General features: G+C 47.0%; 1 protein-coding gene across 7 annotated transcripts in view; it reads left to right on the top strand.

Annotated features, from left to right (window-relative positions):
- DAGLA (diacylglycerol lipase alpha) overlaps positions 1–20,257 on the top strand; it is a 61,489-nt gene extending 41,232 nt beyond the window's left edge. For all 7 annotated transcript variants that reach the window (XM_030468554.1, XM_030468553.1, XM_030468556.1 and 4 more), the window contains 14 exons: positions 2,813–2,947; positions 4,199–4,276; positions 5,395–5,519; positions 6,672–6,828; positions 7,138–7,221; positions 7,337–7,414; positions 11,339–11,419; positions 12,034–12,176; positions 13,671–13,739; positions 14,788–14,860; positions 15,876–16,072; positions 16,905–17,034; positions 18,003–18,184; positions 19,307–20,257. In XM_030468554.1, the coding sequence (XP_030324414.1) occupies positions 2,813–2,947; positions 4,199–4,276; positions 5,395–5,519; positions 6,672–6,828; positions 7,138–7,221; positions 7,337–7,414; positions 11,339–11,419; positions 12,034–12,176; positions 13,671–13,739; positions 14,788–14,860; positions 15,876–16,072; positions 16,905–17,034; positions 18,003–18,184; positions 19,307–20,234 (2,460 nt within the window). In that variant the 3' untranslated portion in view covers positions 20,235–20,257. The remainder of the gene's footprint in view (positions 1–2,812; positions 2,948–4,198; positions 4,277–5,394; positions 5,520–6,671; positions 6,829–7,137; positions 7,222–7,336; positions 7,415–11,338; positions 11,420–12,033; positions 12,177–13,670; positions 13,740–14,787; positions 14,861–15,875; positions 16,073–16,904; positions 17,035–18,002; positions 18,185–19,306) is intronic.
- The last annotated feature ends 442 nt before the right edge of the window (positions 20,258–20,699 follow it).

The raw sequence follows: 20,699 nt of genomic DNA, 5'->3' as shown, positions 1-20,699 counted from the left end.
AAATCTTGCTTATGATTTGTAGTATTGAAGTCAGAATTATGGGTGAGAACTCCTTAAAGACCAAGGAGAAGCAGAGGATTGTTATCAAAGACAGGAGAAAGTCAAAAAGCAAAACGAGGTGATGCGTGCATGTCTGGAAAAACAATTTCAATTTCTTCTGTATGGTGGGCTCTGAATTAATTACAGCCTCTCAGGAAAAGAGCTAGGAATTATCAAGGACACTTCAACAAAGACATGAGTGCACAGCAGTGGCCAAAAAATCAGAAAAAACCCATTTAGCCTCAGTAGAAGGACACAGAAAATGAAAGGGGAAACATCAGGGGACGAACCACATCAGTGATGTCTTCACTAAATATAGCCTGGTGTTTGGTCTCCTAAAAGATGCTGCAGAAAAAGGAGCATAGTGGAGGGGATGTGAACTTGTGTGGGCAGAGGAATGAGACAGGGATTGAAACCTGTAAAGGGAAAGGTGTAATAAAATTAAGAGCTGGGAAAGAATAATAGAGAAGCAGGTGAAGGCTACCTGGACTCCTCTCTTTCTGCTGCCATGGAACTTTCCCTTCACCCCAACACCCCAAGCAGCCAGAGATGCTTGTCCTCAGGGTGCCCTCCCAGGCATCTGAAAGGCCTGAACTTCTGTTTTATTCAAGAATGCAAAATATTTCACTTTATTTTAACAAAATCCTCGTTCTGCAGTGACTTGTCTGCTTGTCTGCCTTTTTTTTTTTAGAGCATACATCAGAATCTTCAAATTCCTTCTGCAATTGAGTTTCCATTTTACATTCAGCTTCAGCAATTTCCAGGCTTTTTTTCTTTTTTTTTTTTTTTCTTCTTTGCAGAAACAATCTCTGACTCTGTATGTCCTGGCATGACAGCATGTGGAATGAATGCATATGTAATGGTTCAGAAATGAATCCACTGCTGTCTCTCTCAATTTAAAAAACAAAAATAAAATTGTTGTAGCAGAAGATCTTCATCCTCTGGGCTGGAAAATAATTCTGCAGAGTGGCCATGGGTCTGTTCTTAGGGATCTGAAGCTCTCTCTCCACTTCTGGAGCCTGCAGGGCTTGTAGCAGAGCACTGCAATCAATCCTAAACTCCAACACCAGGTGTTCCAGCAAAAAACCCTCTTCTTTCAGAACAGAAAATACATCTTGAGCTTCCATTACGGCCTTTTACTTTGGTCTGAGTATTAAGGAGTGTTGCTCATTTTGGGCTAATTGGTTTTTGTGATCTTTTGCTTTGAGGCAGTTTGCATTTTTATTTTTTATTTTTTTTTTGGCCTGCTTCTAGGAGCTGTGCTCAGATTTATGGGGTCAGTACTTCAAGGGTACTGCAGTTGTAATGTTGGAGAGGTTAATGCCAGTCCATTTGCTCTTCAAAGGCACAGCTGGCATGGCAGCCTGCACTGTTGGCACCTGAAGCCCCATTCTTCATGGTGATTTAAACTTGCTTTTGTAGGCAAGTAAAAAAAAAAAATGATAGGAAGTAATCTCACACTCTAGGAGTTTGTTGGAGATGAAAGAATGTAGGTCAGTGCCTGCCAGGCTGCTGGGGAGAGAAGGGATTTACTTTTTTGCCTATCAAAGAAGAGGGCTGGAGGGATCCTGTCCTGTTCTTCAGGCTGAGAGCTCAGGCTTTCTACAGACAAGATGCTGTGGCATGGCTTCAGCTTCTGAGAAAGGGATGCCAGGAGAATCCAGGCTAAAAAGTCAAGATGAAGTTGTGACAGACCCTGGGAGGAAAGGTTTTGTGATGGCAGGAGTCAAAGTACTGAGCTTTGGGGTACTACAGCACTTGCTCACTTCCACTTTATGTTAATCCAGCTCATCTCCAGCTTCCCAAACCACTCTCACTTCAGGTCTTGGGTTTTCCCTAGTACAGAGCACAAGGGAAAATAACATTTCTCCTCAAAATATCTTTTAATTCTTCTTCAGAGCCTTTGCTTCACCCTCTTAGGTCACTTCTGTCCCTCCTGTGATACCTTCCTTTGGGTTTGGTCACCTTCTTTTTTGGATGCTTAGCATTTCATGACTCAGATCTTTTTCCAGGCCCTTTTCCTGGGGTGTAGTCCAAGATGAACCTGGAAAAGCCAAGTAACATGCTCAGTTCCTTCAGTACCAACAGCAGCCATGCATAACATCTGCTTGTTATCTTTATCTTGTTATCTTTTTGCTTGTTATCTTCAAAATCAGGTAGCAAAGAGTATGATGGTGAAGGAGGAGCAGCTCCAGAGGCTGTTCAGTGGCAGGATTCTAAAGCTTTCATCTGTAGAATGGTCAGGTTTGGGTTAAATGTGGACAAAAATGATGCCAGGACAGCACTAGAGTGTTGAAGAAGCATTAAAGAGGACAAAATCAGTGTGGGTTGTTGTTTTGGGTTTTTTCTTGACTAGCCTTTGTACAAATGAACCTTCTTTTGAGGAGGAAGGATGACTCTGAGGTGAGACTGGATTGGGATTTGCTTGGTTCTCATCCTACTTGCTCTGTCTTATTTACAAGTGGTGTAAACATTTCCTTCCTCTCCCTTTGTGCCTTTTGATGTTGGGGTGCTCTGCTTGCCCACACATAAGCATCCAGCAGAGTCCAAACTCAGTCTCAGCTTGGGCCTCCAAGTGTGACTGTGTAAAATAAATACAAGAAATCCCTGTGATCATCAGCCCAGTTCTGGTGTTCCCTGAAGGAATCTCATGGATCTTTCGGAACCCCAGAAACGAGGCCGTGGCTGCCGCGGCGCTTCTCGTTCCGTGGCCTCTTTTGAGCCTCCCCACACCCAAACTCCTCCTGACCTCTTCTCTCCCTGGGTTTTGCAGGATGCCTACTCTGAAATTGCCTACCTTTTTGCTGAGTTTTTCCGAGACCTGGACATTGTCCCCTCTGACATCATCGCGGGGCTGGTGCTGCTGCGCCAACGGCAGCGGGCGAAGCGCAACGCTGTGCTGGATGAGGTGGGTTCTCACCTGGCTTCTGCCTTCCCTGCTGCTCTCCTCACTCGTTTTTTGGGACAGCTGCATGGCACTGGAATAGGCTGTCCCGGGAGGTGATGGAGTTACCATCCTTGGATGTGTTCAAGGGTTGTTTAGATGTGGTGGAGGGGGATGTGGTTTATGGGAGAACTTCGGAGAGCTGGGTGATGGTTAGGGTTGATGATCCCAAGGGTCTTTTCCAACCTGGGAGGTTCTATTATTATCTATTAATGATCTGTCTATTAATGATCATTATCATAATCATCATTAATATAATAATTATCATTATTATTATTCTGCTCTTTATTATTCCCCCACCTTGTTCCTGTGTGGTGCTGGGCTATCACCAGTCACTGAGCTGTAAAAATCAAAATCCTGACTTCTTTAGTGACTTTTTCATAGGATCATTAAGGTTGGGAAAGACCTCCAAGAGCAAGTCCAACCATCACCCCAACACCACCACTGAACCACGTCCTGAAGTGCCATGTCCACACAGTTTTTGATCACCTCCAGGGAATGGGGATCCAACCACCTCCCTGGGCAGCCTCTGCCAGTGATGAAATGACCCTTTCTGTCAAGAATTTTCTTCTGATACCCAACCTAGACCTCCCCTGGGCACTGAGGCCATTTCCTCTTGTCCTGTAGTTTGTTACTTGGGAGACCAACACCCATCTCTCCTTTCAGGGAGTTGTAGAGAGTGAGAAGGTCTCCCCTCAGCCTCCTCTTCTCCAAGCTGAACACTCCCAGTTCCCTCAGCTGCTCCTCAGAAAACTTGTAAGAGACTTTTCAAGATTCCCAAAGGGCCCAACAGCCACCCAAGTCAAGCTTGTCAAACCTGTCATCTTTTTAAGGCAGGTGGCACATTCACATTTAGCTCTTGAGCCCAGAACTGCCTTGAAGGAGGTGACAGGTACAGGAAAGTGAGTGGGAAGAACTGGTCCTTCTGCACAGACCCCAGCATCTGGGTAAAACTGCAGAAGGAACTTCAAGTTCTCAAGTTCCAGAACCACTGCTGGCATTGAGAGTTGTGGATTGTCAACCCAGTAGGAAATTGTTTTTCCCTAGGGGTGGGGTTCAGGAATAAGAAGAGCAGAATTGGGACCAGTTGAGGAGATTGGTTGGGATATTTGGTTATTATCTCATCCCAGGTTACAAAGTCCTTTGTGTTTCTCAGGCCTAGGTTTTGGCTTGGTGTCACAGAGAAGAATTTTTATCTATGTTTGTGACTTGCAGGCAAACAATGACATTTTAGCTTTTCTGTCTGGGATGCCAGTGACCAGGAACACAAAATATCTGGATCTGAAAAACACGGTGAGTGACTGAGCTGTGAGCAGCCAAACTCCCCACACCTCCCCATGGAGCTTTTCTTCTCCTTGGTGCCTTCTCTTTCTCCTTTTAACCCCTCTCTGGAATAGTCAAAGAAACTGAAGATGAGGACAGCAGAACACATTACCAGTACTTGCAGTCTGGAGGGGTTTTTTTTTTGTTGTTTTCAAATCACTTTTTTGAGTCCTCCACTTTGCAGGAAGTGGTGGAATTGCCACTGGGATGGGGAGAGGCAACATGAAGTTTCTCCAAAGCCAAAGAGCTGAGGGTTGAATCCAGAAGTGTTGTGCAGAGCTCCAGGGGCTGTGCCACCAGCAGAGCTCGAGGAGAGCCCAGCAGACAGGGCTCCCATCTTGACAAGGAGAGGGGGCTGCCTGGAATGAGCTGGAGCCTTCCTCCTCTGGGTGATGCTCAGCAGCTCTGAGGATGGAAATTCCTGCAGGCTTGGGCTGGTGTGGGTCAACTGAGCTTGGCTTTTTTCTCCTGGCTTGCTGGAGAGATGATACTGCTGCACGAGATGGCCAGCCTGACCCAATCCCAGCATTTCTGAGAAGAGTTATCCTGGGATTAGCCTGCTTGCAGCTGTGCTGTGCTGAACACTGACACCCTGCCTGTGTCTCCTGAGTATTGGTGTTGGGGTGCAAGGTGTCAGCAGAGCTTGTAGAAGGCAGACTGCCTTGATTGTCCTCTCTGGGCATCTCCTGGCCTGTGACTGTGTGGGAAGAGCCTGTTTAGGGAGCTTCCCTGGGGACTGAACCTGGTTTAGCTAGATCCTAAGGTAGGATGGAGCAAAGCCCACAGAGTTTGACCTTCCTTGGCAGCAGAATTTCTCTACAACTAATTTCTGGTTTGGTTAAACAGCTGATGGGGCATCTCCACTTAGGAAAATAGGGACTGAGCTCTTCTTGGGAGGGGGAGGATCCTACCCAGCATCACCAGCTTGCTCTCCCCAGTCCCCTGGCCATGCTGCCAGTGGTGCTGGGTGAGAAAGCTGATGCTCAGCAAAAAGGGTGCACGTGTCCTGATGATGCAAACAGGGAAACAGTAGGAAAAGTCCCTCTAGGAGAGAACAAGGCCTTTAGTGAGTCTCTTGTCTCTTTCAGCAAGAGATGCAGCGGTACAAAGAGGTGTGTTACTACATGCTGTTTGCCCTGGCTGCCTATGGCTGGCCCATATACCTGATGAGGAATCCCACATGTGGACTCTGTCGCCTGGCCAGATCCTGCTCGTGAGTGGCCACCCTGTCTATCACTCTGCCTTCTCTTCCTCCCTTTCCCCTTCTCTTTCTCCCCACTTTCCAAGTCTGTCTTTCACCAGTTTCATCAGCCCTCTCTTTGTTCTTCCCCTTTCTGCTTTTTCCCCCCTTCTTTCCCCCCCCTTGTGCTTTTTCTCCCATCACTCTGTGCCTTCCTGCTCCAATGTCTTTCCCCACAGTTTCTGCCTTCCAGTTGCTTCTCTGCTTATCAAATAAACCAGACTGTCCTATGCTCTACATCTCTGGTGCCCTAAGGATCGTGCCAGTCCTGTGCAGTTTGAAGAGCCAGCAAATAGAGAACTCCTCTGGCACAAGGCTGCTTTCACACTGAGGCAAAATAGCTGTCTTGGAGCTCAGAAATCAGATTTATTGGTGAGCCCAGATACGCAGGGAGCTGACATTTGGATCTTTAAATAAAGCATTGGCAAAGACTTGGCCAGAGTTTGTGCTGTGTTCTCTCTGACTAATTGGTTCTCTGCCATGCTGTATAGTGCAGTGCTGGAGTTGAGTTCAGGATGGTGGTGTTTTCAGTGTTTGCTTTCAGCTGCTGTAATGCTGGCATCAGATCCTCCCTGGGGTTGAGCTTTTTGCACTCACAGAGGCAGCTTCTGTGCTGAACGTGTTTGGAGGAACAGAATTCCTTTTGAGTACTTGTAGTTGTGAAGTGTCTCAGAAAGGGAAGCAGGAGGAAAAAAATAATCTCAGTGCTTCTGGTTTTGATCTGAAAGGATTCTAGTCTTAGAAACTTTTTTTTTTTTTTGGTTATAAATAGATCTAGATTTTAGGCAATGCTGGCTGCTCGGTGTGTTGGAAGCACTGTAGGGCTGTGCTAGGAAGAGGAGAGCTCCCAAGGTTGATTCCTTGGGGACTGGTTGCCCTGTAGCTCTCTCTGGTGCTCAGAAGGAAAACTACATCTGATCCCAGTGCCCCTTCTTGATGCTGAGCCAGGAACTGGGTGCTGTTCTGGGCAGCAGCTCCTCCAAATGAAGCAAAAATCCCTGCTGCTGAGCCGAGGCCAGCGTGGGGCGCGGGGTCAGTCCTTCCCTTGTCTTGAAACGTTCCAATCTCTTCCAGATCCTTTTTTTTTTTTTTTCCCTCAAAGCTCTTTTTCCCCTCCTCCTGCAGATGCTGTTGCCTCTGTCCCTCCCGGCCTCGTTATGCTCCCAGTGTCACCATTGAGGAGGACAATTGCTGTGGCTGCAATGCCATCGCCATCCGACGCCACTTCCTGGATGAGAACATGACCTCGGTGGACATCGTTTACACCTCCTGCCATGATGCTGTAAGGACACCCTGCAACCCCCCTTCTCCTTGGGACCTGTCCCTCAGGTCCATCCCAATGGGATTTAGGTCCTCCCAGGTGTAGTGGTACAAAGAAGGAGAAGCTCAAGGCTTTTTTGCTGACCCTAAAGCTTCTCATCTTCGCTCTCCCTCCCGAAGTTCTGCTGCTCGGATAGAGATATTTGCCACTGCCAAAAATCAGATTATTTTGCCTGTAAGGCCAGGCTGCTCTGGCTCCTTTTCTATTGAGCAGGTGAATAATTAAAGAGGAATGTCTCACCTCCTTGTTACAGTAATGAATCTTTTCCAGGTTTATGAAACACCTTTCTATGTGGCCGTGGACCATGACAAGAAGAAGGTGGTCATTAGTATCCGAGGAACTCTGTCTCCAAAGGTGAGAGCACTGGGCAGCAACCTCACATTTAATCTTTCAGAAGAGTCTGAGACCTTCCTGCCTTTCATGTGGTGGTTGATATTCCTGAAGCTCAAGATCTGCTTTTTTTTTCCAGGATGCCCTGACTGACCTGACTGGGGATGCTGAGCGCCTTCCCGTTGAGGGTCACCATGGAACGTGGCTGGGACACAAGGTGTGTAAAAGAAAAACCCAAAACTGCAGGAAAACATTTATTTATTTATATTATTTAGCCAAGAAGTGAAAAGCCAAAACACAAGAAAAAAAAAATGGTGTTCTTAAGTGCCTGAGGTGCTTTTAAGAAGGGTCTTAACTGCAGTCGAATGGTTTGAGGTGTTAGCAAACACTTGTAGCTGTTAAAATCACTCTGTTTGTCATGAAAACCCCCTTACAATTAGCAAAACCAAACTGTGAAAGGCACCAGCAGTTAAATTAAATTATTGGCATCATTCAAATGACTTTTTATCTTCCAATGACCTTTTGAGAATTTGCAATCAACCCCCAAGAATGTATTTAAAATTCTGCTGCAGTGGGATAAGGCCTGAAATCTCCTAACAGGATCCTGGCAGACCTCACATCTGTTTGATTAAACTGCTGCTCTGTGGCTGTGTTTAGTGATCAGGACTGGGCTGACTAAATCAATTTACTATCAAGCTGATCTTTACCCCCAAGTCCAGTGAAGTAATGTCACAGGCTGGTTTTTTAAAAGCTGCTGAGGAATTTGGCAGCTTCTCAAGACACAGTGCCAGCTTGGGAAGGAAAAAAATACAAACTGGAGGTTGGGTGGAACAAAGCAGCTGCAGGAGATGCTGCAGCTCAGGGTGATGAGATGCTGTTGCTCAGGGTCCCTTCAGGGTTAGCTAAAAAATGTTGTTTGGATGCTCTCTGGTCTCCAGGTTTCCCAGTGTGGGGTTTTTTGGTTTGGTTTTCTGTTTTGAAAGCAATGTTGGGTACCTGCTATTTGGCTAATGAGTTGTTTGGGTTTTTTTTTTTTTTTTTCCCCCAAATGAGAAAATTAATCTGGCAATAACAGGATGTGTTATGGAAACAGAGAGATAAGTGAGGTAGTATTTTGGCACAGAACTGATATTTAGCTCTGTGAATCTTTACTCTTCTAAAGTGTTATCTACTGTCACTTGTTTGGGTTTGGGCTTTGGTTTTTTTTTTACTGATTTGTTTAGCTCGAAATGACTTTGTGCAATCAGGGTGATCAACAGTTCATACAAAGAAAGGCAAAAGGGAAGCAAGGGGAATTTGTTCTATTTTTAATGTGTAATAGTTCCTTGCAGTTCCTGGCTTTCCTTTTGATCTTGCAGGGAAAATGTTCCCATGCCAGTGACTTCTATGAAACATCAGATCATTCCCTTTGTTCCATATTGAGGTGGTTTTTTCTTTGGCCTTTGTATTATTTCTTTTTGGTTATTACTAGGATGGAAATATAGCTTTATTTCACATTATTACCAGTATTAATCTTCAGCCAATAATGTCCTGTTGATTCCTGAGGGGAACTAAAGGAGACAAGAGAATTTAAAAACTCTGTCTTAATGCATTTTTAATGTCCAGAAGTCAACTTTAATCCAAAAATAAATGAAGTGCCTTGCTAACACATTTAATTTGGAGAAAAATACTTGGCCAGTCGGGAGCTTTCCTGGAAATGGTTGGAATTTTCTCCTTTTTCTTGCTGATTCTGTCCTGCACCCCCAGAGACTCCACCTGCAGAGCTCACCCCTTGCTCTGCTGCACACCACAGCCAGGAGCCAGCCTGCAATTGGAAACTCTTTGATGTTTGCATGAGCTTTCTTATCATTCCACTGGTCCCACAGCTGAAAACATTTGATATCTGGGGTTGCTGTGTGCATGCATGCCACAGTTGAAATATATATTAGGTCTCTTGAGCTATTTTTGGGTCAAAAACCCAGAGCTGGAACGAAGGTTTACGGGTTCGCACGCAAGGAAAAAAAAAAAAATAAAGGGATTGTGACAGTCCCCAGGGGAAGTGAGCTGCCAAAAGGAAAGAAATGTAGTTTGACTGATTTTTTTTGAAGTAAAATCCAAACCAATTGATTTAAAAATAATCATAATGTAAGGTGACCTTATAGCAACGTTCCAATATCTGAAGGACGCCTCCAAGAAAGCTGGGGGGGGAACTTCTGACACAGGTGAGAGGACAAGGGGCAGTGGTTTAAAACTTGAAGAGGGGAGATTTAGGCAAAAAATCTTTCCTGTGAGGGTGGAAAGACACTGGAACAGGATGCCCAGGGAAGCTGTGGCTGCCCCATCCCTGGCAGTGTCTCAGCCCAGGTTGGATGGGGCTTGGAGCACCCTGGGCTGTGGGAGGTGTCCCTGCCCATGCAGGGGTTGGAACTGGATGAGCTTTAAGGTCCTTTCCAACCCAAACCATTCTAGGATTCTCTGATAAGTCAAGGGCATGAATCCACACCAAATCCTGTTGAACTTGTGTAGAACAAAGCTACAAAAATGGTGATGCTGAGGAGGTTGGTTCCCTGATGCTGCCCGGGATGACTCGAAGGAGCTGCTGGATGGAAGCTCAGAAATCTCAGAGCTCTCAGCAGTTTGACAGAACAGGCAGGAGCAGCACTAATTTCCAAGCTTTTTTCCCTCCCAAATATCCCCTCTCTGTGGGTTTCCACACACACCACTGAAATCTCAAGAGAGCAGCTTCCCAACTTCAAACCACAAAGCACCGCTGAGCGTTTCCATTTTGCTCTCCCTGCATCTTCAGCCTGTTTGGTTATTTACATCAGAGGTTTGAAAATTGAAGCCCTGATAGTTTTAATCCTTTGCAAATCACCAGGGTCCACTCAACTGGTGAGTCTAGATGTAACTTTGCCACGACTGAAGTCTCATTCTATAGTGTTACAGTCACTGTCTAATTAGGATGTACTGTCATTATATAAAAAAAAATATAGCTATAAGGCTGACTAACAGCCCTTTAGTAACATCATGGAGGATTTAGGTCATGCTTTTCCAAAATAGAATCCTAAATTAAGGTTAGAAATTTATAGAAGTAGTCTACTGTTCACTTCTCATTAGAGTTGGGAATGGAGATTCTTCTGAAGGCAGCAGGAGCTGCTGGGAGATGTGAACACAGCCATGAAATCTCATGGCATCTGCTTTTTGATAATGATGGTGGCATCACAGATGTCCCATTTCCAAGCCCTGCAAGAAGCAGCTCTTTGGTACTCTGAGTTTTGATGGTGTGTTTGATATTAAGGACTTTGAAAATTCCCCCATCTCTTGTGCTTTTTTGGAGAGGGCCTTGAATTCTTTTATGTTTCTGAGATGAAACGGTGCTTAATGATGTTGGCTTTGTACTTAAATTGTTTGCAGGGAGGGGTTTAATGGAAAATAACCAAGGAGCTGATCTTCCCTGGGTTCTGGCTACCCCAGGCAGTGTGAATTCTTTTGAGGTCTGTAACCACCAAATTAGAAATAGCTGATTTCTGTTTGCCCACATTCCCTCTGAATTCTGTTTGGAGTTCAGGCTCACTCAGCACTGTATTAAACTACTTTTATTAAACCATAAAACTATGGTTTAAAATGTAGTAAAAGGCATAACCAAGAATTTCTGCAACAGCCCAAATTCTGGTTGTTTAACTGATCCAACTGCATTTGTAATTATTACCCAGAGGAAGGAGCTCTTTAAAGGCAGCCACCAGCAGAGGATAAATGCTTTGAAGCAGCCTATCAGCTTATCTTCCCCTTTCCAGCAGTTCTTATCTTCTAGTGAATAAAAGCCTCCAATAATTTGTGATTTAAGTGGAGTGGGGGTTTCTTGGGTTGTTTTTCTTCTCCATTTTGCACCTTGAGCCCAAGATCAGAGCCTTTGAGTGTTGTCTTCATTTCAGAACTGTCTTTGCTTCTAAAGAGTTGGTGGTTCCTGGTAATCAGTGAGCCAAAATATTAAGGAACAAAGTCTGTTCCTTAATGTGGAGCAGATTCAGGGATATTCCTCCATCCTGAAACATGCTGGGGGTCACTCTGAAGCTTCCAGGGGCAGTTTGGGGTCTGCTGGGTGTTTAGAGCAGGGTTGAGATGCAACCATTTACCTCCTGTTCTGTCTTCATCTTTCCCTCAGGGAATGGTGCTGTCTGCTGAGTACATCAAGAAGAAATTGGAGCAAGAAATGGTCCTTTCTCAAGCTTTTGGACGAGACTTAGTGAGTATTAGTTTTCTTTTATCCTTTGCAGGCTATAATGAGATTTCCCTAAACCACTGGGCTTAGGAAAGCTTCCATGTCCCTGAGTCTGTTGTACTAATTTCTCAAATCTTCCTTCAATTCCTATCCCTCTGAATTGCCAAACAGGCAACTTAGTTACTCATTCCCCTGGGGCTTGCTTTTTTTTTGTGTTTTGAAACCACAAATACTGCAGAGCTCCTGAATATTTTAAGTATTTTTTTCTCAGGCAAAGCCAAGGCAGAAAGTCCCATTTGGTGGCAACACAGGACAGGGGAACATTAAAACCAAATCAACAGGAACTAAAATCCCATCTCTATGGAGATTCTCTTTGGAGATAGCAATGGGATGCACATTTCTTGTGAGAGAGGGATATCAAAGAACCCAAGAGAGATGTTGAGAAGCATCTTACCTTAGTTTGGATGTCAGTAATGGCCCCGTTGGGGAGGAAACTTATGAACCACCCACTTCCCTGCTGGCAAACAGCTCTGCTTGGCTCAGCCTCCCAGCTGGGGCAAAGGGACAGATTCAGGAGCTTATGGACTTCACCTTTCAGTCTGACCTCAATTTGCTTTCATGGTGTTTTTTGCTTTTAGGGGAGAGGAACCAAACACTATGGGCTGATTGTGGTTGGTCACTCCCTAGGGGCTGGGACAGCTGCCATCCTCTCCTTCCTCTTGCGCCCGCAGTACCCATCCCTGAAGTGCTTTGCCTATTCCCCCCCAGGTGGGCTGCTCAGGTAGGTGCTGGGGCAGAAGAACCACTTGAGGGAAGGGGCTGGAGCTGGAGCTGAACCAGATCCTGTTTTACTGCTCCTCAGAGCCTCACAAAGACAAGCCCTCTGTCTTGGGCAGGAAAGTGGAGAGGTTTCTAGGAGCTGAGGGTTGTTGGCAGCCTTTGCCCCGTGTTATAGCTTGGAGTTTAGGTTATGCTGGCACGTGGACACTCTGCCAAATATTCTGGGTCAGGACTGTGGCTGTAGCTCTGATTTCACCCTGACTGGTAGAAGATGGAAGCTGAGAGGACAGGGAGTGAGTTTCTTATTCCTTGCCCAGTGCCAGCAAGTCCTCTCCCTGTCTGCTGCTGAGTAAATGTGCAATAAGTTGACCAAATGTAGACATTTGCATCAATTGATCTCATTGTTTGGACTCCTTTAGGTACCTGCCAAAAAACTGGGCACTCCTGGGGGTTGATTTTGGTCATTCTAAAGCGGGTGCCTGAAATAAATCAGGGGGACTCTGCTTCTTGGTGCCTCTTTCTTTACCTCACCCAGAGGGAGTAGCTGAGTTTGGTGAATTCCTCCCAGTGGAAGTTGGAACACACCTCCTGGTTGAGTTATTTACATGGCAGCCATACAAACCCAACCTGTTTGATTGCTGTGAAGTGAGTGAAGGTCTTTCTAGTCATGTCAGAGACATCATGCACTCCCAAGCAGCCATGGATTTTCAGAGGCTTCTCATGATAATTACTGTGTCATGGTCCAGGAGCAGCCAAGGGTTTTTAACCCTCCTGCTGATGAATCTGGATGTGGCAGTAAACCCTGATCTTCTGCAGCTGGAGAGGAGTTGAACTGCAGAATGTTTCATGAGATTTGGGGAGCTTTCTGCTCAAGAGCTTCCACTCTTGAGGTCCCTTGATAGCTCGTGCCAGGCTGTGCTGTGTTCCTCCAACTGTTCAGAGCTCCAGGAGGTGCTTCTGAGGCCACACTTGTGTTGCACTCTGGCTCCTGCCCAGGATCATCTCTAGGTCAGTGATGCAGCCTGTGCCTCTGGTGACTGGTTCAGAAGATCTCTGGACAGGCAGCTGGCTGCAGAACCAGCTCATGGAGTGGAAGCCTCAATTTCCTCTTCCCTTGGGACTCAGGTTGCTGCAGAAAGTCACCATCTTAGTTCTACAGTGTCTTTGTAAAGCATGGAATATCTTCTTCCCTTCTGCTGTCCAAGCCATTCCCAAACTATTAGAAAATGATTGTGAGGTGCTGACTTAAAGTACTTCCTTTTCCAAGTATATTCAGAGCCATATGCAGAGTAAGGTTGCTTGGGGCATGGGTTATGAATATCAAGCTTTTTATCAAGGCACAAGTCCTGGAAGCCTTGAGCAGCTTGGGTTGGGGTTTTTATCACCCTGGTTCACTATTTGGTCACCTCTCCAACACCAGTGGTGAATGGGGAATCAAGTGCAGTTTGCTGCTCCTGAAACACTTTGCTTCTTCTTGGTCCTGTTTCTCTTCCAGTGAGGATGCCATGGAGTATTCAAAAGAGTTTGTGACTGCAGTCGTGCTTGGCAAAGATCTAGTGCCCAGGCAAGTTGAGAAGTGTCTGAATTTCTTGATGAATATCTGCTGTTCTGTACCAAAGTCACCTGTTTCCTATCAGAAACATCTAGACCATATCTGTTTCCTCATTTCCCTGTCCTTGTTTGCTTCTCACTTGTCTTCCTAGTCACCTGTATTGCTGCCTCTCTTACCTGGACACCTATATTGGTGCTTCAAACACCTTTTTTATTAGGCATAGCCCTGCCAGGATGAAAGCAAAGGGTGACTCTCCTGCCTCTGTAATTAAACTCAGTGCAGGACCTGACCTCTCTTCCATCTTCCTGCTCCCCTCTGTTATCTCAGACCACTTTACACTCTGCCCTGAACTGGATGTGCTGTCATCTCATTTTGTACTGTTTGTCCCTGAATACCTGTTCCATATCATCTCACATCTCTGAATCAGCTCCCTCATTTCTTGTCTCTTGGCATTTCTCACCTCTCCTCATCTCCTTGGGGACACTTTGTGCTGAGCAGGGCGTTAGACTTGGAGCCAGACAACCTGGGTTTCACTTCTCCTTCTGCCCTGCAGTGTGACCTCAGAGAAATGGTGACATCTCTGGCTATACAGTATCATTTCTGTCTACAATATGAGACAAGCTGAATCCAGTGGAGGAAAAGTACTCCAGGGTGTTGAATATGTTCCTTAGTAACCTGTGTGACAAAACCTGTCGTCTGTCGCTTGGTGTCATTATGGTTCTGTGCCACCTTTTTGATTTATCTCTTCTGCCTCATCCTCCCCTTGTTTCTTGCTCACTTATTTCTGTGATTGCATCATCCCCCTCTCCTTATCTGTTCCCTGACCTCTCCTATCTCTGTTCACTGACCTCACTCTGCTGTTACATTTCCCACTTGTTTATTGTGATGCTTTCCTGGGGCCTCCTAACCCTGGTTGTCCATCCTGGATGATGCCACCTCTGAAATGATCCTGCATTTTTGCATTCTTTTTGTAGCATCACTTCTTGTTCTTCTGCTCTCTATGTCTCTGCCATCCTCTTTTCTGCCCAGCACTGCTAAACCCCTTTTTTCTCTTTTCCAGAATTGGCCTCTCCCAGCTGGAGGGATTTCGCCGACAGCTTCTGGATGTTCTGCAAAGAAGTAACAAGCCAAAGGTAAGAGTCAGGATGAAAAGACAACTCCAGGTGAGTCTTTTAGGGTCACATAGCAATCCTACAGACTTCTCCTGCCTTCCAGCTCTCCTCAGATCCACTGTCACTACTATTTAGGTAACCAGAGCAGGGACTGAAACAGCTGGAAGGTCAGGGCCATGAGACAGTCTGGGTTGTGGGCTGCAAGTTGCTTATCATGGGTTTCAAATAACCAAGCAGGATTATTTTTTTCCTCTGAGCTTGTTTGGAAGTCTGTGTTCCAACTGTAGCTTTTCTTGGCCAGTAACAAATGGTAGCAGGGTAGGAAGTACAACAGTTGGCTGCTTACAGACACTGCTGGGGGCTGTTTGGGTGGTGGGGGTGGTGTAGGAGAAGTGGTCTGTTCATGTTTGGGAGACAGGAAATGTGGAAAGTTGTTCTTCCCCAGGCTTTTTTTACTGTTAAACTGAGATGGAAAAAAGCAGAACACTAAGATTTTTAGGGGTAAAAAAGGATATAAATAAAGAGGGAAGAAGTGAGTTGACATTTCTTTGGTTGTTGCTGTTAGCATGCTGTGGGGTTTGTGTTTTAGTTTTGGGGTTTTGGGTGAATTTTTGTTCTTGAGGATTTATTTTGGGGAACTCAGAGCTGAGTGGAAGTTTTATTGGTGTATGTTTTATATCTCTTGATGAGTTTTGTAAATTGAAACTTCCATCTACTTTCTTTATCCTGGAAGGTATGAAGTTAGCAGTTGGTTAACAAGTTAGTGCTTGCTCCACATCCTTAACTCTACAAAAAGAAAGGGGTGAGATGTTGCCATTTCTAGGGTTAAAACTGAAAAAGGTTGAAGCAGCTTTTCTGGGCAGGATTATCTCTAACTCTAGCTCTATTATTTAACCAACCAGGGCACAAGACTTCTTTATTTCTCCTTTCTGCTATTAGGTATTAATCTTAAACCCACCAGTAGTGTCTTGTGAGACGACTGCTTCCCTTTGATGTGTTTGCTTTGCTTTTTTGGGTTGTTTTTTTTTTTAAACAGTGGCGAATCATTGTGGGGGCTACAAAGTGCATCCCCAAATCAGAACTCCCAGAGGAGACAGAGGAAAATTCTGTGACAAGCAATCGCCTCTGGACCCACCCCAGTGACCTGACCATTGCCCTCTCTGCCAGCACCCCCCTTTACCCACCTGGTCGTATCATCCACGTGGTTCACAACCACCCTGCAGAGCAGTGCTGGTGAGTTTGTGCACAACCCCCTGGGTGGAACCAGCCCAGGGGGAAAAAAAGGGCTGAAAATTTGCTTTTGGAAAAGACTCCCCAAGATGGGAACCCACCTGTGTTCAGTTTTGGTCCCCAGTGTATAAAAAGGATGCAGGAAGGCTGGAGAGGGTCCAGAGAAGAGGCAGGAGGATGATCAGATGGCCTGGCATATGAGAAAACTGGGTCTGTTCAGCCTTGAGAAGGGTGAGGGGAAACCTTATTACAATGTTCCAGAACTTAAAGGGGGCTGCAAAGCATCTGGAGACTCCCTGTTCACAAGGAGCCCATGGGCAGGACAAGGGGCAATGGGCACAAGGTGCTCCTGGGGAGATTCTGATTGAACACAAGGAATATTTTTCCCCATGGGAACAGTCAGACAGTGGAATGGTCTCCCAGGGGAAGGGGTGGATTTCCCCACCCTGGAAAGCTCCAAGTCTCAGCTTAAAGGGGTGGTGGGATATCTCACATCAGCAATAACATGAGAAGGGTTGGACCAGAGGGTCCTTGGGGTCCCTTCTAGCCTCACCTTCTGGGATTCTGTGAAGGAGGTGATTTTTTTTCCCTTTTCTTCCAGTGACAGTGATTATGTCAGTGCTGTCAGGGGAGAAAGAGTCATGTCAGTGTTGGCTAGTGCAGAGCTGTGGAGCTTTAATGTGTACTTCAACAGCTTCTCCCTCCTTTTTCCCCTCCTCTTGCCTTTTCTGTCTCTGCAACCTGATGTTTCTTTTGCATGCCAAAACACTGGCCTGCTCTTTTATCTCCTGCTCCCTGGTTTTCCCCTCTCGTTGAATCCCAACTCCTTTTCCAGCTGCTGTGAGCAAGAGGATCCCACTTACTTTGCAATCTGGGGTGACAATAAGGCTTTTAATGAAGTGATCATCTCTCCAGCAATGCTGCACGAACACCTCCCCTACGTGGTCATGGAAGGGCTCAACAAGGTAAAGCAGAACTGGGGTGAGGACTGGGATCATTCTGTGCAGAATAGTGTGGGCTCTGGTTTGAGGGAGTGAGAGGCCCAGGTTGGGGCAAAAAAGGCAGAAATTGTGCTGCTGCTGGGGTGAGCTGTGAGCACTAAGTGAACGAGGGGCTGATGAGGCTTCTTGGTGCCAAGGAAGCTCTGCAGGGGTGTTGGAGAGCCAGGAAGGTGCTCTTGGTGAGGTCCAGTTTTAGTAATTCCTCTTGCAAGAGCACTTAAGTGCCCTCATAAAACCAGTGCCTTGTCCCAGGCTTTTCTGTACACAGAAGAATCCTTGCCCAGGAGGGCTGGCTGGTTAAATACCCAAGAACATTCCCTTTGGAGGGGAGGAGGAAAGAAGATTGTGCTCTGGACACATTGATGTTGAATGTGATGATGTCTGGGAGTGGAGGGGAGTGTAGATCTACATCCCAACTCCCAGAGTCCCAGACTGGGTCTGATTTCCCCATGGGATGTCATAATAAAACTGTGGATTTGGGTGCTGGTTGGTTCCTCCTCAGAAGCTGCCCTCCGGAGGCTGCAGCTCCAGTGAAATCCAAGCTGGGACCAAAGTCCTTCACCCTGTGTCTGGGAGGTGATGGATTTTTAGGTGTTAATGGTTGTAGAATGGGTCTCTGCCCCTAAGCTTCAGTTCCCAGCTGTGCAGCTCTTCCCTGGAGGTTTATCCAGCTCTTCTTCTGCTCCAAAGGCTGCTCCTGCCAGCATCCTGCCTGTCACCTCCCCACCACTGGCTTCCCAGCAGGGCACTGACAGCCCAGGGCATGTCAGAACTGATTGATGTAATCCTTTTCTCTCAAGACCTTGCCCTCTGCTTGCAGAAGGCATTGGGAAGAAACAAAGAGCATTCCAGCTGGTTCAAAGTCCTCAGCTGAGAAGAGCAAAGCTGCTGCCTGTGGTAAAGCACTGCTGTGCTCTGCTTGCCTTCCCCAGGTCTTGGAGAACTACAACAAAGGGAAAACAGCTTTACTTTCTGCAGCCAAAGTAATGGTGAGTCCTACAGAGGTGGATCTCACCCCAGAGCTGATCTTCCAGAGTCAACCCTTGCCTAGTGGACCCTCAGTGCAGATTGGAACTGGAGCCCTGGCAGTGGACAGGAGGAACAGCAGTACCAAGTAAGGATCTGTCTTGGGGTTCTTTGAAGCTCTGTTGGGATGAGCTGTGGGTCCTCTTGGAGTGCTGGAACCAATATTTGGGGAAAGGGTAGATCCTAAGGGCTGCCTCTGTGGGACTCTGAGCTTCAGTATGTCTTGTGTTTAGGGGGGAAAGAATCCTTTGTGTTGCTCAGGAATCTGCAGCAAGGTCAGGAGAACCTCGAGGTCTGGCAAAGACCCAAAGGTGGAGGAGCATCCAGGAGGGATACAAAGGAGAGGCTTGGAGAAAAGCTCATCCTTTGTGGTGTATGTAGAGAGTTTTCCTCCAGGAGGAAATGGCAGAGAGGCTCCTTGCAGATTTTCAGGTAACATTTGAGGCATTGCAGGACCCCAGACCTGCAGAAAGCAAAGAAAGGAAACATAAAAACTATGGGCAGGGTTATTGCCAAGTTGGAACACAACTTCCATCCCAGAATTGCATTTTCCTGGGCAAATTTGCTGATGAAACAGGCAAGATGAGAGCAGGAAGGTGGTTTGTAGAGAGACAGCAAAGGAAATCTGTGAGTGGGAGAAGGGAAGCACTTCCAAGGAGATCTCAGGTAGAGAGACCCAGCAAGAAGTTGTGTCCCAGTAAGTCACAATAAGACTGAGAAGATAAACCAGGTGAAGCAGCAGGAAGAGGAGTGGTGGTTTGTGTGTCACAGCCTGCCCAGCCCCAAGGAGCTGGGGAAAAAAAAGCAGGGGGAGGAATTCTGAGATGGGAAAGGAGTCAGGGAGAGAGCAGAGAGGCTTGAGGGAGATGCAGGAGTGGGAACAGTTGGGTTGGGTGTGTTGAATTCAAGGTTAGAGCCAGCTTCCAGTGTCAGACTGGCTCTTTTTGGGGGTCCTGAGTAGAAATGGTGCTGGGAGGGAAGATCCTTAGCCAGGAGGAAAGGGGGAAACCCTGAGTTTGCAGAAGGAAGAAACTGCACCTCGTGTTTTCAGCTGGGAGGATGGAGAGAGGGAGAGGTTTTTGTGGTTAGAGCAATGCCAGGTGCCCTCAATGGATCTGAGGAGGAACCCTCTGCCCAAACCTTGGTTCTTCTGCCTCTTTTGGCAGCTTGTGGCTCTGGGGGGTGATGTGTTGCCTCTTTCTCATTCCAGGAGCAAGTCCCATTCCGAAATCAGCTTGGAGGGTTTTTACGAGACCAAACCACTTTCTCCTGTGCAGAAAGACCCCGTGGAGCTGCTTCTCTTGGATACCAAGGAACGTTTGTCTGTGGAGCTGCAGGATCGCCGGGCCCCCCTGGCAACCATGGAGAGCCTCTCAGACAACGAATCCATCTACAGCTTCGATTCCAGGCGTTCCTCTGGATTTCGGAGCATCAGGGGCTCTCCCAGCCTCCACGCCGTCATGGAGAAGGATGAGACCCATTGCTTTTATATCGATCCTGTTATCCCCGAGGAAAACCCTTCCCTCAGCTCCCGGACAGAGCTGCTGGCTGCTGACAGCCTCTCCAAGCATTCCCAGGAAACTCAGCCCCCTGACAACCTCCTCAGCAGCGGGGGGACCACTCCTCAACGCCGCTGCAGCGAGGAGGGGCCGGGCAGCGAGGGGGATCGGGTTTCCTTGGCTCCTCGGGAGGAATTATCCCTTCAAAACGGGCGTCTCACCGATGTCCCCAGCCCCCAAGTGTTGGAGTTTGCCGAGTTCATAGACAGCCTCTTTAATCTGGATAGCAAAAGCAGCTCTTTCCAGGACATTTATTGCATGATGGTGTCAGACAGCTCGAGTGACTTTGCGGAGATGCCCAAGTCTGTCAGCGATCAGGAGATCCTGCTGAGGGCACAGTATGAACCCAACCTGGTCCCAAAGCCCCCGAGGTTGTTTGCAGGCTCAACAGATCCTTCGTCGGGCATCTCTGTCTCCCCTTCTTTCCCCTTGAGTTCCTCTGGAGAACTCATGGACATCAGTCCCACAGGTGGGAGCAGCCAGGAGTGTCTGGCCACGGAGAAAATCCGGACTTCTACCCCCTCTGGGCATGTAACCAGCCCTGCCAAGCAGGACGACCTCATGATTTCAGCCCTCTAGTGCAGGGTTTTAAAAAAAGAAAACCTTAAAAAATGAAAAAACAGAACGAAAAAAAAAAACCCAAACAAACCAACAAACCAACAAAATGGGGGATGCAGCTCTGAGAGCTGATCCCGTAGGCTGAGTGCTGGGATGATCGGGCAGTTTGGATCAGAGGAGGCAGCCAGAAAGATTTTTCCTTCTGGGGGTGACAGAGGGGGTGGGTGGTGTCCAAAGGATGGATTGTGGTGGAGTCCCATGGGTGGATGTCCCATGATTGTGGTGGAGTCTCAGGAGAAGTGTGGCCTCAGGCTAAGGGGGTCTGAGGAGCTGAAAGTCAGATGCAAGTCCCCTACCTCAGCCTCAGTTCACTGCAGGCAGATTCCTTGCCCCAGGGCAGCTGCTGAGTTTGGGAGTGGGATATCCTGCTTCAGGGAATCCTCTGGGAGAAGAGGGGGATTCTCTGAAGCTGGAGGAGCTGAGAGA

The sequence above is a fragment of the Calypte anna genome, unplaced genomic scaffold, assembly GCF_003957555.1.
Source record: "Calypte anna isolate BGI_N300 unplaced genomic scaffold, bCalAnn1_v1.p scaffold_158_arrow_ctg1, whole genome shotgun sequence".
NCBI lineage: Eukaryota > Metazoa > Chordata > Aves > Apodiformes > Trochilidae > Calypte > Calypte anna.
Note: the sequence above shows the minus strand (reverse complement) of the source record. Positions and strands in the feature narration are given on the sequence as shown.